At 39.5% G+C, this 25,219-nt stretch overlaps 1 protein-coding gene across 1 annotated transcript in view; it reads right to left on the bottom strand.

Moving 5' to 3' along the window:
- dock1 (dedicator of cytokinesis 1) overlaps window positions 1-25,219 on the bottom strand; it is a 693,250-nt gene that overhangs the window by 516,806 nt on the left and 151,225 nt on the right. Inside the window, exons 14-19 of the mRNA XM_041210280.1 lie at window positions 21,882-22,006; window positions 21,472-21,570; window positions 21,294-21,366; window positions 15,440-15,543; window positions 15,123-15,306; window positions 2,595-2,692 (exon numbers count right to left, since the gene is read on the bottom strand). Coding sequence (XP_041066214.1) covers window positions 2,595-2,692; window positions 15,123-15,306; window positions 15,440-15,543; window positions 21,294-21,366; window positions 21,472-21,570; window positions 21,882-22,006 — 683 coding nt within the window. The remainder of the gene's footprint in view (window positions 1-2,594; window positions 2,693-15,122; window positions 15,307-15,439; window positions 15,544-21,293; window positions 21,367-21,471; window positions 21,571-21,881; window positions 22,007-25,219) is intronic.

Here is a 25,219-nt window from a genome sequence, read left to right as displayed (position 1 = left end):
TCCCAAGCGTTTAGAAAAGACCAAGATTATGACCCTCAGCAAGGTGTAAGCTAAAAAAAACAGACCTCGGGCAGGGTGACGCAAGGGGAGGGGGGGGCGGTATGTGTGTATGTGTGTGTGGTGGTGGTGGTGGTAACCACCCTGATGTTTTGAGTATCTGTCCTTCATCCATTGGTCAGAATAGTTAGATAGATGATCGACACTGGGTAAACTACCACCCCAAAAAAGGATATGTAGATTAGTGTCATTGTTATGACACCGCAGATGATGTATGCCAGGCAGGTCAAATCCACGAGGGAAACTTAATCACGCTATCACAACAGTTTTGCAATTTATAGTTATTTCGAAATGTGTGCACCGAATTCGGAAGTAATGAGTCCACCAAAACTTGAGTTTTTTTAAAAATAAACTAAATTAAAATATTTATTAACAAAAGACAAGATTTCAAGCATATACATAGAATTCCAATTTACAATTATAGTAACTCCCTAATTAAAAAATCCTTAATTGATCTGACTCCCGGTTACACCCCCATTAAAGCAACAATCCACAAATAGATTTTCTGATTTTAAACAGATCCGGCAAATTAACACAATACCCTGGACAGTGAAACTCCAGTTTCTGTAGGCAGTAGGCTTATGCACAAATACTGAAGACTTCATTAAGGCTATTTAACATATTTCTGTTACAGCTCACAATGCCTTCTGACATATAGGGCAGAATTTTGCTGTCGGCGAGCAGGGGGCAGGGCCCGCAAAATCAGCTGCGGGCCCGCCGGCCTGGCAATGGCAATTGAGGTCATTGACAGGATCAATTATACAATTAAAGGACCTGCCCGTCCAACCTTAAGGTTGGCTGGCAGGCCAGGAGCCCTGGCAGCAAACAGAAAAATCATGAAACCTCATCCACCGGCGGGATGAGGTTTCATGCCAGGTTTAAAAAAGTTTAATAAAGTTATTATGTGAATTATAAACATGACCCAGCTCATGTGAACATGAGGGGGACATGTTAAGGATTTTTTTTCTCTACTTTTAATATTTTTAAGAGCGTCAGCGATCTCCCTGAGGCAGTAATTAAGCCTCAGGGAGAAGTGGGCTCTTTCGTGCGCATGCGCGAAAGAATTCACTCTCGATTTTGGGGAAATGCCCCTGCCCGTACAGAGAGCACACAGTGCTTCCTGCCGGACGTCACGCTGGGCGGGCCTTAATTGGCCCGCCCACGTAAAATGGCGGCGGGGCCCGCTTCTCCGGTGGGGTTTGGTTCCCCACCCACCCGCCCAACAGGCAGGAAATTCTGCCCATAGTCTCATTCTCCTTTATATATGTTTCTCTCTTTTTAATATGTAAATTCCATTGTTTCGATATGTCTTTGGAACTTTGCCTTTCTCATAATATAAATCTTTTCATGATGCCAATATTCTCATTAAACTTTTTGAAATTCAAACCTCCCTTCATCTATCTAAATATGCAAATTCCTGTCACACCTTATATGCTAAGACCCTAACTATGTTTACCTACTTAGCATTTCAAAGACAATTCTACACCTTACCTCTTCTGATAACTTCAACTTGCAGTGTGCTTGGCTACAAAATGTAATTAAGTCACACACAGACAGAAAAACACAACTCCCCATAAACCAACTTTACCATAAACCAGAAAAATATTATGAAAATTATTATACTTTCATGACAGTCATACTGCTGGTATTGCGGCTGAGGTGCTAGTGAGGTGACAGTGCTCGTTGGGCAGCTGCCTTCTACAGATGACAAACAGAACGTAGTTATCACAAGCTGTTACAAGTCGTATACTTTTTTTCTGTCTAATTAGTTAATGTATCATATCAAAAGTGTTGTTCCTTAAACAACTTAATAAACCAATTGCCTATTTAGGTGTCTGTAGTCGTGAATCCAAAAATCTTACAATAAAGTAATATTTTGTTTTTTAATCAATTAATTTTAACTCATCAAGACAGTGCATTAATCTAGGGGTTCAGGTGTGTCATTAGGTAAAGCAAAGCAACAGAGAAGTATTTACATTTTCCATAACGCCTTTCATGACCTCAGGACATGCGAAAACACTTTACCGCCTATTAAGTACTTTTTGAAGTGTAACATTGTTGTAAGAAAACATGTCAGCCAATTTACACTTGGCAAATTCCCAAAAGCAGCAATGATAATCTGTTTTCATGATGTTGGTTGAACAACAAATACTGACCAGGACAACAGGAGCGATCTGCTGGTCATCTTTCAAAAGTACAAACAATCTTATACGTCCACCAAATAAGGTCGATGAGGCCTTAGTTTAATGTCTTACCTGAAGAACAGCACTTCCAACAGTGTAGTACACCCTCAGCTCTGCACTGAAGTGTCAGCCTGGATTATGTGCTTAGGGATACAGAGAGGGACTCTACTTTCTGATCAACAGTAGAAGTGTTACCACTGAATCAAGTCTGACACCTTAATTAAAATCCTTCTACAAGTGTAATTGATAGTTTTAGCACGATTTGAAATAGTTTCCTGTTACCTTAAGTTATTTTCACAGTTCTTTTTCAGACTTGCACAGATTTGGACCTCATATCAAAAGGAAGCTAATTACCTTAACCACCTCTTCTCCATCCACCTTCATCAGCTGTCTCAAGTTCTGCTGTAGCAAATTTGTGTTTGACCGCCATTTCAGAAGTCCCAGGAGATCCACTGTAAACAAACCACACATATAAAACTTCTTCATTGACCAACAATGTCCGTCGCATCTGTTCTGATGATGCCACTTTCAAACACAGTTCCTCTGACATGTCTTCCTTCTTCCTTAACCGAGGTTTTCCACCCACAGTGGTTGACAGGGCCCTCAACCGTGTCCAGCCCATCGCCCACGCATCTGCCCTCACACCTTCCTCTCCCTCCCAGAACCATGATAGGGTCCCCCTTGTCCTCACTTATCACCCCACCAGACTCCGCATTCAAAGGATCATCCTCCGCTATTTCCACCAACTCCAGCATGATGCCACCACCAAACACATCTTCCCTTCACACCCCCTGGCAGCATTCCGCAGGGATCATTCTGTCCGCGACACCCTGGTCCACTCCTCCATCAGCCCCTACACCTCAACCCCCTCCCACGGCATCTTCGCATGCAACTGCAGAAGGTGCAACACCTGCCCCTTTACTTCCCCTCTCCTCACCATCCAAGGGCCCAAACACTCCTTTCAAGTGAAGCAGCATTTCACTTATACTTCCCTCGATTTAGTCTACTGCATTTGTTGCTCCCAATGCGGTTTCCTCTACATTGGAGAGATCAAACGCAGACTGGGTGACCGCTTTTCAGAACACCTTCGGTCTGTCCACAAGCATGACTCAGACCTCCCTGTCGCTTGCCATTTCAACACTCCACCCTGCTCTCATGCCCACATGTCCATCCTTGGCCTGCTGCATTGGTCCAGTGAAGTTCAACGCAAACTGGAGGAACAGCACCTCATCTTCCGACTAGGCACTTTAAGCCTTCCGGACTGAATATTGAGTTCAACAATTTTAGATCATGAACTCTCTCTTCCATCCCCACCCCCTTTCCGATACCCCCCTTTTTTCCAATAATTTATATTAGATTTTTCTTTTCCCACCTATTTCCATTATTTTTAAATATATTTCCATCCATTGTTTTATCTCCACCTTTTAGCCTATTTTGATCACTTCCCTTCATCCCACCCCCACTAGGGCTATCTGTACCTTGCTTGTCCTGCTTTCTATCCTTAATTAGCACATTTCTTAGATAATATCACCACCTTCAACACCTCTTTGTCCTTTTGACTATGACATCTTTTGGCTATCTCCACCTATCACTGGCCCTCTATCCAGCTCTACCTGTCACCACCCTCCCAAACCAGCTTATATTTCACCTCTTTTCTATTTTTAGTTAGTTCTGTTGAAGAGTCATACAGATTCGAAACGTTAACTGTGTTCCTCTCCGCAGATGCTGCCAGACCTGCTGAGTTTTTTCAGGTATTTTTATTTTTGTTTTGGATTTCCAGCATCCGCAGTTTTTTGCTTTTATCTTAATGTTAAACAGAAACTCAATCCAATCCCAAAGGATTAGACAGCACAAAAGCTGTTGTATGCAGCTACATTTTCATTTTACAACTGTACTTCATGTGGCTGTTAAGAGTAATGTGTTTTAGTCACAATGATCTATTGTAGACAAAATCTATGCAATTTAACTTGTGAAACGTTTCTCCCCCACACCCATCCATGGAAAACAATTACATGATTTACTTTTGCTGAGTTTTAAATGAATTAAAACAAAATAACCTTCAGTTGGTTGAGTAGAATTAAATTTACCTCCAATAAATTGATCTTTCTGCACAGAGACATATTCACTGTGAAGTAAAGCAGAGACAGTAGATAGCCCTGTTTCTTTTTAGATTTCTAAGGAAAGTTTCATTTAAACTGCCTGCTGGACCGATGAGTATTTTGAGACGTTTGGAATTGAGAGGTTAAAATAGGATTCTGAACATGTCCTTACTTCAATACATCAAAGCAAAGTTCAACACACAAGTGGAAAGACTGAAACAAGTGTTGAAATAACATCTACTTAGTGCGAAATTGTAAAAGTGCTAGCAGTTATATTTTATTTTAATGCCACAACAGATGTTGTGTTAGAAACGTCACCTTCTTTAGAGAAGCTGCAGACCTTGTAAGCAGATTGGAGCAAATTCTATCACCTGTATAAGCCTCTAGCATCTGTTCAAAGAAACATTTATATTGCTAATTCCACTTCCTCAGGGGTGTCTGAAGAGGTACTGCTAATTTAGTCCCAATTATAGTTAGTTTTGTGCCTTAAGCCCACTAGACACTGAATTAAGATCAGAAAACTCATTTAACAAAGGACCATTAATCAGAGAGCAGATCTTAATCCATCAGTCTGAACTTGATTTTAAAACTGATCTCAGAAATGATTCTTCCATCCTCATCTATTCCACAAAACAGGTTTATTCTGTGCATCAATATCACAGATTGTCATATTGCTCAATTTTATCATTCTCAAAGCAGTTAATGATAGATCTAAAAATGAAGAATGCTGTATTTTGTGTGTTGAGTAGGTCTCACAAAAAGGTTCCAAGTCTTGAATGGCTCACCATTAACTGGTTATTGGTAACATATAACTACGTGCATGCGCACAGGATATAGCACAAGCTGAGCTAACTCCATGCTTGCTTCTACCCAGGTCTCTGTACAGTTCATGACCTGAGACAAGGGTCGGTTATGTGTCTCTTTACATCACACTGTGGGTGGTACTGTTTCCCAGTCCCACATTAATCCTTGCTATGCCAGACACCCTTATGCTTACAAAGAAATCTGTGTTTTTGTAGTACAGCAAAGTAAACTCTCCAAAAAAAAGTCATGGCACCACTTTTCAAACAAAGTAGTATCTCAACATTACTTTGAAGTTTTCCAAGGTAGAAAAGGGCCATGGGCTGTTATGCCACCAAATTCAATTTAGATTCATACTCAGACATGCATCCGCACAAAAGCTAACATATTGTGAGAACTCTAGTTAATTATGAACCACATAATAATCAGAGGGAAGATGTTTTTCTTCACACTTCAACTCAAGTAATGTGTTCATTTAAGATATGTTCTACAAATCCACAAACTTGTTTACTTTCACTTTGAAATAACAAAAAGCTGATTTTTTTCCCCTATATTTCCTTATGTCCTGAAGGTGTCCTGTTTCTCCACCAGTGCCACCCAAATGGCTACTTCATCTCTTAGTCCAGGAAACAAACTCTAGCAAGCTGTTCAACCATTTGGGTTATAGTAGGATGAGAAATCACAAGTAATAAGGAAAAGGAACGCTATCTAACCTGGGCTACTCTGACAATTATATTTCCAATCATTGCAAATGCCTACTTAACGCAAGCCTGTTGACAAGACAAATAAAGCACTGTGATGTGACTCGACAACTTCAATTCAAAATTGAACTGTGCCATTTTAACACGACATAGCTTATTGGTGAGCCTACCTTCACAATATGGTGAGCAATTTCCTCAACTACAGGTACAGTTACATTGAAAAAGTTCTAAACTCACTGGTGCCAATTCTGATGCTTAGTTAAGTTAAAAGGACTCAGAATTCAGTATTTGAATTGAGAAGCAACACAGAATACTATAATTCACCTTCTCCTCCAACGCAAGCAGTGGAATGGGCTCAACAAAACCAGTAAATTATTTGTTGACTATCTCCTTTAAAATAAGGAACTGTGTTAACACCTGGCAAGGAACTTAATTGGAGCTTACAAATTAGAAGCAAAATTTGTCCCAATTGACGAATAGATAACTAGAATCTCCCAAAACAAAAATTTTATATCCTGCTATAATTATTTTCCAATTTTGTCAAGTTTGCGACCAATTTTCTGTTAATGCCAATAGATCTAAATCTTCCTGTAAAATAATTGTTTCCAGTTTCACTAGTTTAGTTTCCACACCCTGTGTATTGCAACATAGTCATTTTAATAATCTTAAGCTTTTTTAAATGCTGCTCATTTTCTCATGATTTTATTTTTTAAGGTATACACAACCTCCGATGTCCTCAATTATAACCAATGTATTTGGTTTATTCATCGGTTCCAATATCCCCCATTGCTAAACTGCTTTCAGCATAATTGTCCTTATATAGTTCGCGCTTCTATATGCGTTCATCCTGATTGTTTTTATTTTCTAATCCCACGTACGTTGCCCATCCATGGCTCTTGCCTAGATAAGAAAAACTTATATCGTCCCATGTCACTCAATGCCATTACCATTGCCGAATCCCCCACCATCAACGTCCTAAGGGTTAGCATTGACTAGAAATTTAACTGGACCACCATATAAATATTATAAGAGCAGGTCAGAGGCTGGCAATTCTGCGATGAGTAACTCACCTCCTGACTCCCTAAAGCTGGTCTACCCTTAAGACACAAGTTAGGAGTGTGATGAGTGCCTGGATGAGTGCAGCTCCAACAACGCTCAAGAAGCTCGACACCATCCAGGATAAAACAGCCTGCTTGATTGGGGCACCATCCACCAACTTGAACATTAACTCCCTCCAGCACCAACTCACAGAGGCAGCAGCATGTGCCATCCTCAAGATGCACTGCAGCAACTCACCAAGTCTCCTTTGACAACACCCTCCAAAACCGTAACTTCTACTAGCTAGAAGGACAAGGGCACCAGATTAATGGGAACACCACCTGGATGTTCCCCTACAAGCCACAAGCAACCCTGCCTTGGAGCTGTATCACTGTTCCTTCACTGTTTCCCTTCATAACAGTACTATGGGTGTACTTACACTACATGGACTGCAAAGGTTGAAGGCGGCAGCTCACCATCACCTCCTCAAGGGAGATTAATGACGGGCAGCAAATGCTGGCCTAGCCAGTGATGCCCACATCTTGTGAAAGAATAAAAGAAAGACAACACAAATGGTCCTTAACAGAAACATTAACTCTTGTTTCTCTCCCAACAGATACTGCCTCACGTCCTGAGTATTACCAGCATTTTCTTTTTTATTTAAGATTCCCAGTATGTGCCACATGTTGCTTTAATCACAAACAAATTATATTATATATTACTCTTAAAGAAATTGTGAGCAGTTGCATGTTGAGTTTAAGTGTTCGATAACCAGAAGAGACTGCAAATTTTTGTTTCCAATTGGCAAATTAACAGTAAAATGCTTTTTTTAAAAAAAAACAATTGAACATCTCCATATCGTGCACCTGCCACAGCCAATTCAAAAGTTTGGAATTGCAAACAAGTGCAGCTTGTTACTGAGTGGATACCTGGGAGTTTGGTGAGTGGAGGAATTTAAAGTGTTAATCTTGTTCTTGAAAAATCTAGTCCTGTTTGTAGTTAGCAGTAACTGGAAAGTACTGTGTAAGTACAGTAAGTACCTTCCAGCCTTAGGTAGGGTAAACACTGATAGTAGCTGAGTAGTTAATTAGATAACTGGTTTCTGAAGCTGCAATTCAGATAGAAAAATACAGGGGTCTTTAGTGCAGCTCGCAAACAAGTGCAGTTTGTTACTGAGTGGATACCTGGGAGTTTGGTGAACGAGAGAATTAGGTGAGGAGGGGAAAGAGTTGCTTCTTTGCTTTTGTTTTTGCCAACATTTTCACCCAGCAGCAATTGGTTCTTACTCTACTACAGGGAAAGACAATAGCTGTTTGGTGGGTATCTGCTAAGTAGTCTATTCAATTCATAAGGTTTAAAATAGTACACAAACTGGTGGTAAGGCTAATACAATATATATAAAAAGGAAAAGAAATAAATGAATAAAATAATTCAGTAGTTCATTAAAACACATTAAGGATGGCAGGACAGGTGATATGGCATAGCTGCAGCATGAGGGAGCCCCCTGGATGCCAGTGTGATCCAGGGCAAATATGTCTACAGTAAGTGTTTGCGCCTCGAGGAGCTTCAGCTCAGAGTCATTGAGCTGGGGGCCAAGTTGCAGATACTGCAACACATCAGCGTGTGTGTGTGGTGGAGGGGGGGGGGAAGATGAAGAAATACCCTGATGCTCTGTACCAGGAGGCAGTCACACACCTTATGATAGGGTCTTCTGATTTGGTCAGTTGTCAGAGACAGGAGAGTGTGAGTGAAAGTGAGGCAGGTAAGAGGACCCGGGGGAAGGAATGCAAGAGCTTCAGCCTTTGCCATTGTCCAACAGCTTTGAGGTTCTCTCTGCTTGTTTCGATGAGAGTGTGGGCTGCAGGGTTCAGGTGCTACTGTGGCACAGGAAGCCATTCAAGTGGGGGGAGCAAAAACAAACGTACTGGTAGTAGGGAACAGTTTATTGAGGGGGATTGACACCATTCTCTGCAACAAAGAGCGGGAGTCCAGAAGGCTGTGTTGCCTGCCCGGTGGCAGTGTTTGGGACATCTGTTCAGGGCTGGAGAGGAACTTGAAGTGGAAGGGGGAAGATCCAGTCCTTGTGGTCCATGCAGGTACCAACAACATAGGTAGGGCAAAGAAAAAGGTTCTGCATAGTCAGAATGAGGAGCTAGGTAGCAAATTAAGCAGAATCTCAAAGATAATGATCTTTGGATTATTATCTGAGCCACATGCAGATTGGCATAGGGCAAATAAGATGCATGGCTCAAAGACTGGTATGGGAGAAGTGGGTTCCGGTTCATGGGGCACTGGCACCAGTACTAGGAAAGTGGGGGCTGTACCATTGGGACAGTCTACAGCTGAACCACGTCGGACCAGTGTTCTAGTGAGCCACATAACTAAGGAAGTAGAGAGAGGGTTTAAAACTAAATACTGGGGCAAGGGATCAAATTTGGGAAGATATGACAAACCAAAGACTAGAGATGAGGCAAGAGGGAAAGGTATTAATATGGGTCATGATAAACAGACCATGACAGGAAGAGATGGAGAGTACAACTCTCAGAGTAAATCAGCAAATAAAGCTAGAGGCTAAAAAATAATAAAAGGACAAAAGTAAAGGCTCTGTATCTGAATGCACATAAATTTCAAAACAAAACAGATAAACTGATAGCGCAAATAGAAACAAATAAGTACAATCTGATAGCCATTACAGTGACATGGCTGGAGCATGACATAGATTGGGACCTGAATATTTAAGGGTACATGACATTAAGGAAGGACAGGAAGCTAGGAAAAGATGGAGCAGTGGCTCTGTTAATTACTGATGGTATTAGCACATTAGAGATGGATGATGTAAGTTCAGGGAACCAGGATGTAGAAGCACTTTGGGTAGAGATGAAAAATGATAAAGGCATTTGTGGGAGTGGTGTACAGGTCCCCTAACAGTAAAACAGTAATCACACAGTAGGACAGAGTATAAAAGAAAGAAAGAAAGAATAGGAGCTTGTCAGAAAGGTGCGGCGATAATCACGTGGGATTTTAATCTACATATAGACAGGAAAAATCAGATGAGCAAAGGTAGCTTAGATGAGGAGTTCATAGAATGTTTTCGGGATAGTTTCTTACAATAGTACATTCTGGAGCCAGCCAAAGAACAGGCTATACTAGTCCTGGTATTGTGCAATAAGATAGCTTTCATTAATGACCTCATAGTGAAGGTGGCCCTAGGTAGCAGCGATGATAATATGATGGAATTTTACATTCAGTTTGAGGGAGAGAAGAGTGGATCCAAGGCTAGTATTTTAACTTAAATAAGGACAATAATAAAGGCATGAAGGCAGAGCTAGCCAAAATAAACAGGCAAGTTAGGCTATGGGAGAGATCAACAGAGATGCAGGGGCAGACATTTAAGGGGATATTTCAGAATACACAGAATAGATACATTCCAACTAGAAAGAAAAATTTCAATTGAGGACCCACCCTTTGCGGTTAACTGAAGAAGTTAAAGACAGTATCAAACTTAAAGAAAAAGCATATAATTGTACAAAGGTGGGTGGCTGGTCAAAAGGTTGGACAGGATATAAAAAACAGCAAAGACTAAAGGATTAATAAGGAGAGAAAAATTAGAGTAAGAGAGAAAATTAGCTTGAAATATAAAGACAGTAAGAGTTTCTGTAGATATTTAAAAAGGAAAAGTTAATGAAGTGAGCATTGTTCCTACAAAAAGTGAGTCTGCGGAATTAATAATATAAAATAATGAGATGGAAGATGAATTCAAAAGATATTTTGCATCTGTCTTCAATATAGAGGATACAAGTAACATCCCAGAAATAGCTGTAAATCAGGAAATGAAAGGTAGGGAGGAACACAGGAAAATTACAATCATCAGGGAAGTGGTACTGAGCAAATTGTTGGAGCTGCGGGCTGACAAGTCCCCGGGTCCTGATAGACTTCATCCTAGGGTCTTAAAAGAAATGGCTCGTGAGATAGTTGGTGCATTGGTTTTAATTTTCCAAAATTCCCTGGATTTGGGGAAGTTTCCATTAGATTGAAAAATAGTGAATGTAACCCTTTCTTCAAAAAGGGAGACAGAAAGCAAGAAACTACACGCCAGTGAGCTTAACATCTGTCATAGGGAAAATATTAGAAGCTATTATTAAAGACATTAAAGCAGGGCACTTGGAAAAATTCAAGGTAATCAGGCAGAGTAAACATGATTTTTATAAAAGGGAAGTCATGTTTAACCTATTTATTGGAGTTCTTTGAAGAAGTAACATATGTTGTGGATAAAGAGAAATCAGTGGAGGTACTGTACTTAGATTTCCAGAAGGCATTTGATAAGGTGTCACATCAAAGGATAATGTGGAAAATAAAAGCTCATGGTGTAGGGGGCTAACATTTTGGCATGGATTGAAGATTGGCTAGCTAACAGGAAACAAAGTGGGAAGCACTAAAAAGCAAGATCCTAATTGTACAAAGTAGACATGTCCTCTACAAAAATAAGAGTAGTACTCCAAATCTAGACCCCCGTCATTGTCTAGAGGAATACAGGGGAAGATCAAACAGAAAACTAAAGCGTATGATAGGCACAAAGAGCTAAGCACTGCAGATAGCCTAGATGAATACAGGAAGTGCAGGGACGAAGTAAAAAAGGAAATAAGGAAATGAAAGAGAGGGCATGAAAAAAGATTAGCAAGTAAAGTTAAAGATAACCCAAAGATATTTTACCAATACATTAATGCTAAAAGGTTAGTTAAGGAAAAAGTAGGACCTATCAGAGATGAAGATGGAAACTTGTGTGTAGATACAGAGGATGTGGGAAGGGTTTTGAATGAATATTTTGTCTCCGTGTTTACAAAGGAAAGGGAGGATGTAGGTATAGTAGACCAGGAGGAATACTGCAAGACATTGGAAGGGATAGTCATAAAGAGAGAGGAAGTACTCGAACGGTTGAAATCCTTGAAAGTTGATAAGTCACCAGGGCCAGATGGATTGTTTCCAAGGCAGCTGAAGGAAGTCAGAGAGGAAATAGCAGATGAGGATGATTTTCCAATCTTCACTAGATACAGGGGAGGTACCAGAGGACTGGAGAAATGCAAACGTAGTTCCATTGTTTAAAAAGGGATCAAAGGAAATGCCAAACAATCATAGGCCAGTTAATCTTACATTGGTGGTGAGCAAATTAGTAGAAGCAATCCTGAGAGATAGGATTAACTGCCATGTGGAAAGGCATGGACTAGTCAGGGATGCTCAGCATGGATTTGTTAAAGGAAGGTCTTGCCTCACAAATTTCATTGAATTCTTTGAGGAAGTAACAAGAAGGGCTGATGAAGGTAATACAGTGGATGTTGTGTACATGGATTTTAGCAAGGCATATGACAAGGTCCCACATGGCAGATTGGTCAGGAAAGTAAAATCCCATGGGATTCAGGGTAATGTGGCAAACTGGATAAAAGGTTGGCTTTGTAACAGGAAACAAAGGGTAATGGTCGATGGATGCCCTTGCGAATGGAAAGTTGTCTCAAGTGGTGTTCCACAGGGCTCGGTGTTGGGACCTTTGCTGTTTGTGTTATATAATTAATGATTTGGACGTGTCGTGGGGGGCACGATTGGGAAATTTGCAGATGACACAAAGATTGGCCGAGTAGTGGATAGTGTAGAGGATAGCCATAATCTCCAAAACAATATAGATGGGTTGGTGGAATGGAGGGTAAGTGGCGGATGGATTTTAACATAGAGAAGTGTGAGGTCATACATTTAGGGAGGTCAAACAGTTACAGGGTTTACACAATAAATGGGAATATACTAAGAGGGTAGATGAAGTGAGAGATCTTGGCATACAAGTACACAGATCTCTGAAGGCAGCAGTTCAAGTAGACAAGGTTGTAAAGAAGGCATATGGAATACTCTCCTTTATTGGCAGAGGTATAGAATATAAAAGTAAGGATATAATGTTGGAATTGGAGAAAACACTGGTCAGGCCACAACTGGGGTATTGTGTGCCGTTCTGGTCACCTCATTATAGGAAGGACGTAATAGCTCTGGAGAGAGTGCAGAGGAGGTTTACAAGAATGTTTCCAGGGTTAGAAAAGTGTAGCTACGAGGAGAGATTGGATAGGTTGGGGTTATTTTCCTTAAAACAAAGAAGGCAGAGAGGTGACTTGATTGAAGTGTACAAAATTAGGAGGGGAATAGATAGAGTGGATAGGATAAAACTGTTTCCCTTGGTGGAGAATTCTAGAACCTGGGGGCATAGATTCAAGACAAGTGGCAGAAGGTGTAGGGGGAACACGAAGGAAAACTTTTTTATGCAGAGGATAGTGGATGTCTGGAATTCGCTGCCCAAGTTGGTGGTAGAGGCAGAAACTCTAAACCCTTTTAAGCAGTACCTGGATCTGCAGCTTAGGTGCTGTAAGCTGTAGGGCTATGGGCCGGGTGCAGAACGGTGGGATTAGAAAGGGCACCTGGGTGTCCTCGGGTTGGCGTGGACAAGATGGGCCAAATGGCCTCCTTCTGTGCTGTAATTTTTCTTTGGTTCTAAAGTAGGAATAATGGGTCTTTTTCTGGTTGACAAGGTGTGCCACAGGGATCAATGCTGGGGCCTCAACTCTTCACAATTTATATAAATTACTTGGATGAAAGGACTGAAGGTATGGTTGCTAAATTTGCTGATGATACAAAGATCGGTAGGAAAGTAAGTTATGAAGAGGACATAACGGGGCTACGAAGGGATGTAGAGAGGTTAAGGCCAAAGATCTGGAAAATGGAGTATAGCGTAGAAAAATTTGAAATTGTCCATTTTGGCAGGAAGAATAAAAAAGCATATTATCTAAATAGTGAGAGAATGCAGATATCTGAGATGCTAAGTGATCTGGGTGTCCTAGTGCATGAATCGCAAAAGGCTAGTATGCAGGTGCAACAAGTAGTTAGGAAAGCTAATAGAATTTTATTGTTTATTGCGAATAAACTAAATACAAAAGTAGGGAGGTTATGCTTCAGTTATACAGGGTGTTGTTGAAACCACATCTGGAGGAGTGTCTGTAGTATTGGTCTCCTTATTTAAGAAAGGAATGTTAAGCATTGGAAGCTGTTCAGAGAAGGCTTACTAGGCTAATACCTGGAATGGGAGGGTTGTCTTATGAGGAAAGATTGGACAGGCTAGGTTTGTATCTGCTGGGGTTTAGAAGAGTAAGAGGTGACTTGACTGAAACATGTAAGATCCTGAGAGGTCATGACTAGGTGGATGTGGAGAAGATGTTCCCTCATGTGGGAGAATCTAGTACTAGGGGTCACTGTTTAAAATAAGGGGGCACCCATTTAAGACAGAAATGAGGAGAATTTTTTTTCTCTCAGGGGGTCGTGAGTCTTTGGAACTCCCTTCCTCAAAATACAGTAGAAGCAGAGTCCTTGAATATTTTTAAGGCAGAGGTAGGTAGATTCTTAATAACCAAGGGGGTGGAATGTTACTAGGAGTAGGTCGGAATGTGGAGTTGAGGTTACAATCAGATCAGCCGTGATCTTATTGCAAGACAGAGCAGGGTCAAGGGGCCAAGTGGCCTACTCCTACTCCTAAGTCGTGTGTATGTATACATGATTATTCTAAAGTGATTGGCAGTATCTGAGAACTGCCATTTAAATTCTTGTTGCCTCTCTGTGAGAAAGTGCCTATTACCTCCACTCAATCCTCCCATACAACACTGTTAAGATTATGAACTCAGCATGGGGCGAATTGTTTGCACATTCTGTGGTACAATACACTGTGGTACAATAACATGCATCCAATTATGCATTATTGCTCAATTCGTATCAAGCTCGACAATTTTTTCACATTGTTAATTTTCATTGATGAATCCATTGTTTTCAACTGGCTCATGGGCTATTGTAACAAAGAGTTTTTGCTGTTCGAAAATCATTAAATTGAACCATTTGGTTTATTCAAAGAAAATAAAATCATACCAGAAAAACACCAATAGGACCTGGAAATATGCCTCCAAACTCAGTGAAATTTTCAAAAAATCTTGTGTTCTCTGCATTTCCACCTTCTATGTCCTAACACTCATCAACAATCCCAATTATTTATTTTTGTGGAAAAATTTGGAGGCAAGACAACCAAAAGTTTCAGGTGTTAAAAAAAGTTAGTGGAAGAAATTCAATATGCTGAAAACAAACAATAAATATAATCTAATGAGAAACCATCACTTTCTAAACTGAGCAACACAATTAAAATACGAGTCATTTTTTTGCTCTTTTCAATATCTTACCATTTTGTGTGAGTTTTGTCGAACAAACCAAAGTAGAAATTTGAAATGAGTCTTTGCTGATGGCAAAGTTTCCAAAACTGTGCATATTTTTCCCAGTCATTGTGTAGCCTTTCTCCTCAAGCGCAGGTTTAGTTGCTGGCAGATTTAAATATGGTGATGCATCTTCCAGTTTTTTGGCATCCCACTGTTCAGAAAAAACCTTAGACTCAATGTGTTATATTTCAATATATATATATTAAAAGCACAATTACTATCAGATTATCCAGTGCTTAAGCTTCTTCAGTGGTGTGTGCATAAAACATTATAAACCAACATACCTTGTATACAATTAGGTCATGTTCTCCATCTCTTAGCGTTGTTCCATCATACCTCATCAACTTCACAAATGCCAATGCAAATATCTTCTCAGATTTGTCTTTAGCTAAACAAAGAAAGTCACAATGAGTCTTAAATGATTCTCGTTATGCATGCAACACCACAGTAAATACCTGTTTAAACCAAAAGTAAACTGTTAACACATGCCTACAATTGCAAAACATAATATAAATATTACAACTAAAGAACTGCAATGTGCTCAGTACAGGACTTATCTTTGTATATTGGATTAGTACTGTAGGAAAAAAGGCAATATTTAAAACAGAGAAAGTGTGATATGCATTTGATGGAGGAATCTCTCAAATCGCAAAGGTAACTTATTTCTTCTTTTGAATTAATAAATGCCCAAACAGGGTTTCTATTTTTATTAACTTGCATTTATATTTGAAATGTATTCAGAACCTTTAACAAATAGTAGAAATATTTGCTTTCAAGCAATATGCACCAGAAAGTGGAGAAGACAAGCTAAGAATGGCAATGAATCACAGGAATCTTAGGAAATTGTAGATGCTCGAATGAGGCCATCTGAATTCCAATCAGTTCACACTGAAAGCCAGCAGCCAGCTTCCACTCTCTTTCATTGGGGGATCACAGGAATGACAGATTAAGAGTTAGAAGTTGCACAATCCACCAGGCTATGGGTTAGCACTGTGGCAAATGACATTTTTATCACAGGCACCGAACATAAACTAAGTGAATAAATTGATTGCAGAGTGTTTGAACTATAACAAAAGAGTTTCTCTTTGATCCTGCAGAAAAAGGCAGCAACATAGCAACAGTAGAGGATTAACGTCCAATGAGGAAAAACATATGCCAGTTTTGCAGAAGGTGCTTCAGAGCACTTTGCAGCCCTTGAGATATCAGGGGGCTTTCAAGGGGCACCTCAAGAAACATTTCCCTCCGGATGAGTTTGTTGTGCACCAATCTTCTTGGCTGGTGCATCTGCAGCAATGTGTTCTTGGTCACTGTCTGTGTCCTTTCTCCTCCCCTTCTAGGAGATGCTTAGTATCACAATGTGGTGGAATGTGCAGGATATAATGCGATGATCTTGGAGACACTGACATGGTTTGTCAAGATATGTGAGTGTTTCACGGTACCAATGGTGCTCTATAATTATCATGGGTGCTATAAGAGCCTCATGATGTTGGTAATTGGCTTTTGTCCATGACCACCTGATGGCCAATGAGTTATATAATATGATTCTGCCAATCCCTGATCAGCTCCAAATTGAAACAATTAAACGATATCTGTTCAGAGACTACAGCGTTGTACCTTGATGGAAACAAAGGTGGCATCAATGATCATAAACTTTGGCAAATTCAACATTGTGGTAAAATTAGGTAGCACTGGCATGCTGCTGTTTAGTGAGGATCCTCTTCCAACAGACAAGAATCTGTATTGCTTCTAATGCTCATGTGTAATGGGTGAATTAAGTGCACTACTTGCGTTGCAGAAGAGAAGACATAAGCAGGCAACATTGCAGCAACTTCCTGAAATTATTTTCTGATCCTCACTTCAACCCACTCATGTCTGATGACATAAGGTTGCAGGGCATAGTCCCACTGTGGCTGTTTAAACCAAATACTTGTCACGGTACAATTTCATATTTAATTGTTCTAAAAAAAAGTATTTCTATTGAGCAAAGTAGCTGTGAATGATTGGGGATACAGTTTATATATTAAATGAATATTAAATGTTTTTCAAAAAAATTTAAATTTATAGTTTGCTAGGATGTAAAAATCTTTAAATGTCTTCTCATTTCTACTTTTGAGAGTGTTGTGGAAAATACACCCATCAAAATAGTTCCATCTCTTAAATAAACATAAATTTAACAGAACAAAGCTAGACACATTGTGTCACACAATTATAATAATTTTCATAACATCATTGTGAGATATTGTAAAGTAGGTTTTTTGGGGGGGAGAATGGATGATTCTCTCTGTGTGTGATTTAATTGAATTAGAGTCAGCTAGACTGCAAACTTGAAATTATCAAAAGGAATTAGGTGTAGAAGGGTACTTGAAATGCTAATGAGTAAATGTGGATGAGGTCTAGCATATAAAGTGTGAAAGAAATTTGCATTTTTAGATAAGTGAAGGAGTTGTTTGGGTTTCAAAGGGATGGTAGGATATTTGCAACTGGCAAGATAAGTGAGATCAAGCTGTGTGTTTATTTTTCCCAAAAAGGAAGAGGTCATATTCGCAACATAAAAGATTTTTATATTATGGGAAAAGTAAATTTGCACAAACTTAAGGAACAATGGAATTCACAGATTAAAGAGAGAGAAACATATATAAAGCGGGGGGGGGGGGGTGGAAGGGGAATGTCATAGGGAAAATGTTAGAAGCTATTATTAAAGATGTCATAGCAGGGCACTTACAAAGATTCAAGGCAGTCAGGCAGAGTCAACATGGTTTTGTAAAAGGGAAGTCATGTTTAACCAATTTATTGGAGTTCTTTTAAGGAGTCACATGTGCTGTGGACAATGGGGAATCGGTGGATGTACTGCACTTGATTTTCTGAAGGCATTTGATAAAGTGCCATATTAAAGATTATTGCAGAAAATAAAAGCTCATGGTGTAGGGGGTAACATTTTGGATAGAAGACAGGCCAGCTATCAGGAAGCAGAGTTGGCATAAATGGGTCTTTTTCTGGTTGGCAGAATGTAACGAGTGGTGTGCCACAGGGATCAGTGCTGGGGCCTCAACTTTTTACAATTTATATAAATGACTTGGATGAAGGGACCAAAGGAATATTGGCTAAATTTGCTGATGATACAAAGATAGGTAGGAAAGTGAATTGTGAAGAGGCGATAAGGAGGCTACAAAGTGACATAGATAGTGAGTGGGCGAAGGTCTGGCAAATGGGTGTAAAATATGGATAAATGCAGAAAGAATAAAAAAAGCTTATTATCAAAATGGTGAAAGATCGCAGAGCTCAGATTCAGAAGGATCTGGGTGTCCTAATGCATGAATCACAAAAGGTTAGTATGCAGGTAATTAGGAAAGCTAATAGAATGTTATCAGTTACTGTGAGGGGAATTCATTACAAAAGTAGGGAGGTTATGCTTCACTTGTACAGGGCATTGTTGAGACCACACCTGGATTATTGTGTACAGTATTGATCTCCTTATTTAAAGAAAGATGTAAATGTGTTAAAAGCAGTTACTAGACTAATACCAGGAATGGGTGAGTTCTCTTATGAGGAAAGACTGGACAGGTTAGGCTTGTATTCGCTGGAGTTTAAAGGGTAAGAGGCGACTTAATTGAAACCTTTAAGATCCTGAGGAGTCTTGAAAGGGTGGATGTGGAGAGAATGCTTCCTCTTGTGAGAGAATCTAGAACTAGGGGTCACTGTTTAAAAATAAGGAGTTGCTCATTTAAGACAGAAATGAGAAGACATTTTTTTTTCTCAGAGGGTTTAACTCTTACTCAAAAGGCTGTGGAAAGTCTTTGAATATTTTTAAGGCAGAGCTAGGCAGATTCTTGATTAACTAGGGAGTGAAAGGTTAAAGGGGGTAGGCAGGAATATGGGGTTGAGGTTACATTCAGATCAGCCATGATCTTATTGCAAGAGGGAACAGGCTCGAGGAGCCAAGTAGCCTACTCCTGCTCCTAATTTGTATGTTCGTACATGCATATGAAAGACGAAAGATCACACTGGGCGGCCATGTAAGATCTAACAGGGTTATGTGAAACAGCTTTGAAGAAGCTTCCAGCCATTTCTGCAAGTTTGCTATGTCCAGTAACTAGAGTTGGGAAAAAATCTTTGGAATTCCACTGCTGAGTGGGTGCTGTGGTAAATGGCTGGTTTGCTTTTTAAATTTAAAATCTATTTTAGCCTATTGCCTCAAAGGGGGTGTGTAGTTGGGAGTTAGGTTAATTAAGAATTTTAGGATTTGTTGTCATATTAAGTAATTGCAATCTTATGTGCGTGCTTGAAATCTTTCCTTTTGTTAATAAATAATTTAAAATATTTTTAAAAATCTTTAAAGGTCTTAATGAACTTATTACTTCTGAATTCAATGCACATATCTTCTCATTATAAATACAAATTGCAAAGCCGTTGTGATAACGTGGCCAAGTTTCCTTTGTGGATTTGGTCCGCTTGGCACACATCACCTGCCATGTCATAAAAATTGCCTAGCAAATAGTAGTAGACATTACACTGATCACTGAGTTATTAATTTCCTGTTGTCTGACAGCAGACAATATTATCTGTGTTGGTGATCAACAAGGGGGGCAGGAGAGGGGATACTTTCGCCCAATGAGAGTGTATTGCTTTGTACTAGAGGCATGAAAATTGGATCAAAAAACATTTTGAACTCTTGCACTCAGTAGTTTTGATTTCAAATCAGTAGTTTCTTCCTTATGTCCCATTCTAGAGCAATGATATATATATATATATATATATTTATTTATTTATTAATTAAGACTAGAATCTTCATTTGCATTCATTTCTTGCAGTATCACTACACAGGCCTGATGCTAGCGTGAACTCGGTCAAGCATTTCACACACAAATGCTTTATATCAAATATGCATGGTGCAAGTATAAAATAGAAAATATAAAGTATAAAATAATTTACCATAGAATGCTACTAGTGATTATCAATAATTGTTTTGAAACAAATATCGCTAAGTACTGTAACTTATCTAAATCTGCCACTGTATTTATTTGTGTGTGCTATTTGTCTCCTAATAAATATTAATTACTGAATTTTCAATTTGAACCGCATGATGTATCAGTGAGATAAAAGCAAAAAACTGCGGATGCTAGAAATCCAAAACAAAAACAAAAATATCTGGAAAAACTCAGCAGGTCTGGCAGCATCTGTGGAGAGGAGCACAGTTAACGTTTCGAGTCCGAATGACCCTTCAACAGAACTCAGTAAAAATAGAAGAGAAGTGAAATATAAGCTGGTTTAAGGGGGGGTGGGACAAGTAGAGCTGGCTAGAGGGCCAGTAATAGGTGGAGATAACCAAAATATGTCACAGACTAAAGGACAAAGAGGTGTTGAAGGTGGTGATATTATCTAAGGAATGTGCTAATTAAGGGTAGAAAGCAGGACAAGCAAGGTACAGATAGCCCTAGTGGGGGTGGGGTAGGGTGAAGGAATCCAAAAAGGCTAAAAGGTAGAGATAAAACAACGGATGGAAATATATTTAAAAATGGAAATAGGTGGGAAAAGAAAAATCTATATAAATTATTGGAAAAAAAAGAGGGGGTTCCGAAAGGGGGTGGAGATGGAGGAGAGAGTTCATGTTGAACTCAATATTCAGTTCGAAAAGCTGTGAAGTGCCTAGTCGGAAGATGTGGTGCCGTTCCTTCAGTTTGCGTTGAGCTTCACTGGAATAATGCAGCAAGCCAAGGAAGGACATGTGGGCATGAGAGCAGGGTGGAGTGTTGAAATGGCAAGCGACAGGGAGGTCTGGGTAATGCTTGCGGACAGACCGAAGGTGTTCTGCAAAGTATTATTTTCTGCCAATTTTGGAGAGATCAAGAGTTGAGGTTGTGTGCACACCAACATTAAAAATATAAATTAATCGCCTTCAGCATCCTAAATACATAATGCACAAGGTCAAGTTTCTGATCATAAGAAGCATGCACCAACTTATGGAAGTCAACTTTTGCAAATAAAAATATGGAGAAGAAAAGCGCAAATCGTAATAGTAGCATCACAGTTTTAAAAATACATGCCTAAAAAGGGCACGTTTTTCAACAATAAGTGTAAACATAAAGAAGAACTTTACTATTTTCCACATTATATAAAACAAAAATCAGCTGAAGTACTTACAATCTTGAGATGATCGATGTCGGAACGTGAACCTTAAATGGCTTCGATTTACATCTTCAATAGGGATTGCCACCTACAATATAATACCAATATATACTCAAGCTAAAGCTTAAAATAATATTGCTCATGTGTTTAGTTTAACTTTTGCAATTCCAGCTTATATACAGAGGTCATATACCTTAACCGTCTCAAACCAACGGGGCTGCTTCACTTGATAGTAGATAACAGATTTATATTCAGAGATACCGTCATCTCCCGCACCAGGAAAAATTACATTCTTTTAAAAACAAGAAACAAATGTCAGTATGGTCTTAAAAATGTAATAACGCTTTTAAGGAATTGAAAAATTACTGAGGAACATTCCAGACAAAATGCATGCAAGACAGGCAAATTTATATGAAATTTCTGTTCAGCATCCTCCAATGTTTAGGATATAATTCACACAAAGACGCAATTGAAGCAATAACTGTAAAATAACAATAACAGCATAAGAGCATAGGGCTCAATTCTGGAAAAAAGTTAACTGTTCCATACACAAACAGCCCAACTCTCTCAGCCCCACTGTTGTGTCATCCATTGCAGTCATACCTCCAAGCGTTTGCCTTCTTCATCATATACCACCATTGTGACCTCTACATTCTTGGAAGTTGTTTTGTTGCCTTTGTCAAACTCCCCTAGCACTAATGTAACATAGATGTCATTACGAACATCACCTTGATGATGAAATAAAGATAAATGTCATTAAGATCATTGTAGGTAAAATAAAAATTATTTTCCTGCATCAACTCAAATTATTTATAACTAGAGATATGATCATTTGAAAGTAAATTTTACATGCATATTGGAATTGCCATAGCGTACAAGTAGGGGTAAACAAAGCTCCATACAATTTAATCCTGACCAGAAATAGCATTTAAACCTCAGTCAAAAGTAGGTCAAGCAATATATGGTTAAGAAGTCATTTGAAGAAATAATCAAGGAGCAGTTTTTGAACAGATTCAATATTTGAAAATAAAGGGAAGATCACACCTGTTATGCAAGCACCAGTAGTGAGGTGTGACTTACTTTGGAAGACTTGATTGCTAACAGGACATACATAGGATATATATTCTACTGCACAATTTCTGGCCTTTATCCAGTGATAAGAGATATTGATAAAGAGCTATAGTACAGTTTGCATTAAATAATTAATTGAAAAAATATGAGGCAGCAGGTAAAACCTCAGTACCTCAACTTACCGAGACAACTGAAATTCAAACGATTTTTTCGTATGAAGATGAATACAGTCCGGAAAAGGCAGATATGCATATCAAATGAAATATCAGTTCACCATCAAGTACAGATTGAATCTAAGGTCCTGACAAATAAATGGCAGTATCAGCCAGATCAAGCTTGGTTTTCACAGAATTTTCCAAACACCATTCCTGGTGTTAATAAATGAACTCTCAATGAACAGAAATCATGTTCTTGCCCTAGCAGCATTCATTACAAGACAAACATTTTTGCAATACTATAGCCCAATAGATTACAATGCAGGCCGTTCTCTTGGGTATGAGGAGGGTAGACATTACCAACTTCTGGGGAGCCTAGGTCACCAAGCCAGACCTCAAATTGGAATCAGATGTTTTCCACGTAGCTTATTCAAATCTGGCCCTAATCTGATCCAATAGATCCTGCCTATTTAAGATCCTTAAGCGTCAATTGATGCCAAACAGCAGAAACTTCATAAACTAAACTGTGTCAACCAATTCTTCAGGGAACCCCTGGACATCCAAAAACAATGGTGAAACATTTATGACCACTTCTAACATGGTATTGGCTTCTTTGATACAGTCCCAGCGTATAAGAAATCAAAAACAAACTACTCAGATAACAAATCCCAGTCTAACCTAATGTTGAATGACAACTGTTCAGTTGCTTCCAGGCAATTTTGAGGAAGCAGCCAAACGACACAATTCAAACACAAACATAAATTCCAGTTTGCTCCTGTTATTCTCAAAATTGCAAAGTAATTCTTTCACTAAGCTCCAAAAACTACGTTTGCATTAACCTGGACTGCTTTAATTAAAGTTTTAGTCTGGAACTATCAAAGAAATAGGTCAGGCCTGGTAGCTTTTGTGCTTGCTAAGAAAAAAAACTTTATATAAAATAGTTAATGTGCACAGATATTGCAAGCTATTTCTTACTTACACATTGAGGAAGGTGGCATAGTCTAATATCGACTGTAACTAATATATCTATTAAAATTCTTATATCTGTGAATACTTCATGTTTGCGAAATCTTATTTCCTGATGTTGCATTTTCATCACATATTTGTGTCAGCTTTGCCATTATAAGTTCCTCAATTTATAATGGAACTGCCTAGATAAACCTGTCACTACAATCAAACCCTCCAATTATGGCAATGTAACACCAAAACTTTGTATCTCCCCACTCCTAAACCTTCAGTGCAAAGCAACTCCTATGCTCCAACTAACTCTATTTCTCTGCATTACTAAGTGACACTAATTTTGATATTTAACTAAAATATCAAATCCAAGTATGATAAATTGGTTGTTGCAACAAAATTAAAATAACTCTGCCATTTCATTCCATATTGACCTGCTTTTATTGTTATTATTGGCATCCATCCGCCTCGGGAAATGAAGGACTGCATCCAGGGTGTATGTCATTTCAGCACTGAGCATCATCTGTTTTGACTGTAGAGGCCGATTCATGAGTAGCAGAACCTTGCGTAGCTGGCACAGATGAGTAGTGCTAGCCCAAGGTCGAGTGATGTTTTTTCTTTCCAGTGGGCTCTCTTTTCTGCCATCTGGTCTTCTCTTTTGTCGTCTGCTTTTTCCACACCCTTCCTGATTGCTTATCTTCAGTAACTCTGGTCAACAGTGAGGACCTCCCATGCATTGACTCCAATCCCTGTCAACTTGAAGTCTTGCTTGCAGATATCCTTGCATTGCAGATGTGACGAACTGAACTGTTGGTCTCGTGCTGATAGCAAGTTCGCCATAAAGTGTATCTTCGGGATGCAGTTGTCATCCATTCGGCTCACAACACCTAGCCAATGGATTCGCCACTGATTCAAAAGGGCAAACATGTTGGGGATCCCTGCACACTGGTGTGCTTCCATATTTGGTACTCTGTCTTGCCAGCAGATGCCCAATATTTGTCTGAGGCAGCGGAGGTGGAAGCTGTTCAGCCACTTTTCTTGGCTTGCATAAGTTGTCCATGCCTCACTACTATAAAGGAGAGTGCTGAGAACATGAGCCTGCTACACACGGAGCTTTGCGTTTTCGGTTAGTTTGCTGTTGGTCTACGACTCGACTTTTCAACTTTGACATGACAGCTGCAGCCTTGGCAATCTTGGTGCTGATTTCTCCCATCAAGGGACAAGATTCTTGTAATTGTTGATCCAAAATATATAAAGCCATTGACAAGCTTCAGAGTAAGGTTGTCAATGTTGGTGGAAGGAGGAGTTTCTACATCCTGTCCCATAACTCTCAAATTAGGACATTATGCACTTCGGTCTTGGCACGCAGTCTTGCCAAGCTTGCCGCTGGTTCCAGTATGGAGATAGGCAGCCTCATTTGAGTTGCTGCAAGCATATAATAGCAACATGGATAAAAATATGCCAAAGCGGGTTGGTGTTTGAGGAATGGGTTTCAATTCATGGGGCATTGGCACCAGTGCTGGGGTAGAAAGAAGCTGTTCCGATGGGACAGGCTTCACTTGAGCCTTGCTCGGAGCAGTGTCCTGGCGATCCAAATAACTAGCGCTATAGAGAGGGCTTTATACTAAATAGAAAGGTGGGAAAGAGTTCTGGAAAGGGGATATGTTGGCTTAAAAAACAAAAGGACATGGCAGTCTTGCAGGGCAACTATTTACTTAACGATACCCAGAGTGTTACAGGAAGGGACAAAGTGTACAA

This window comes from Carcharodon carcharias, chromosome 17 (genome assembly GCF_017639515.1).
Source record: "Carcharodon carcharias isolate sCarCar2 chromosome 17, sCarCar2.pri, whole genome shotgun sequence".
NCBI lineage: Eukaryota > Metazoa > Chordata > Chondrichthyes > Lamniformes > Lamnidae > Carcharodon > Carcharodon carcharias.
Note: the sequence above shows the minus strand (reverse complement) of the source record. Positions and strands in the feature narration are given on the sequence as shown.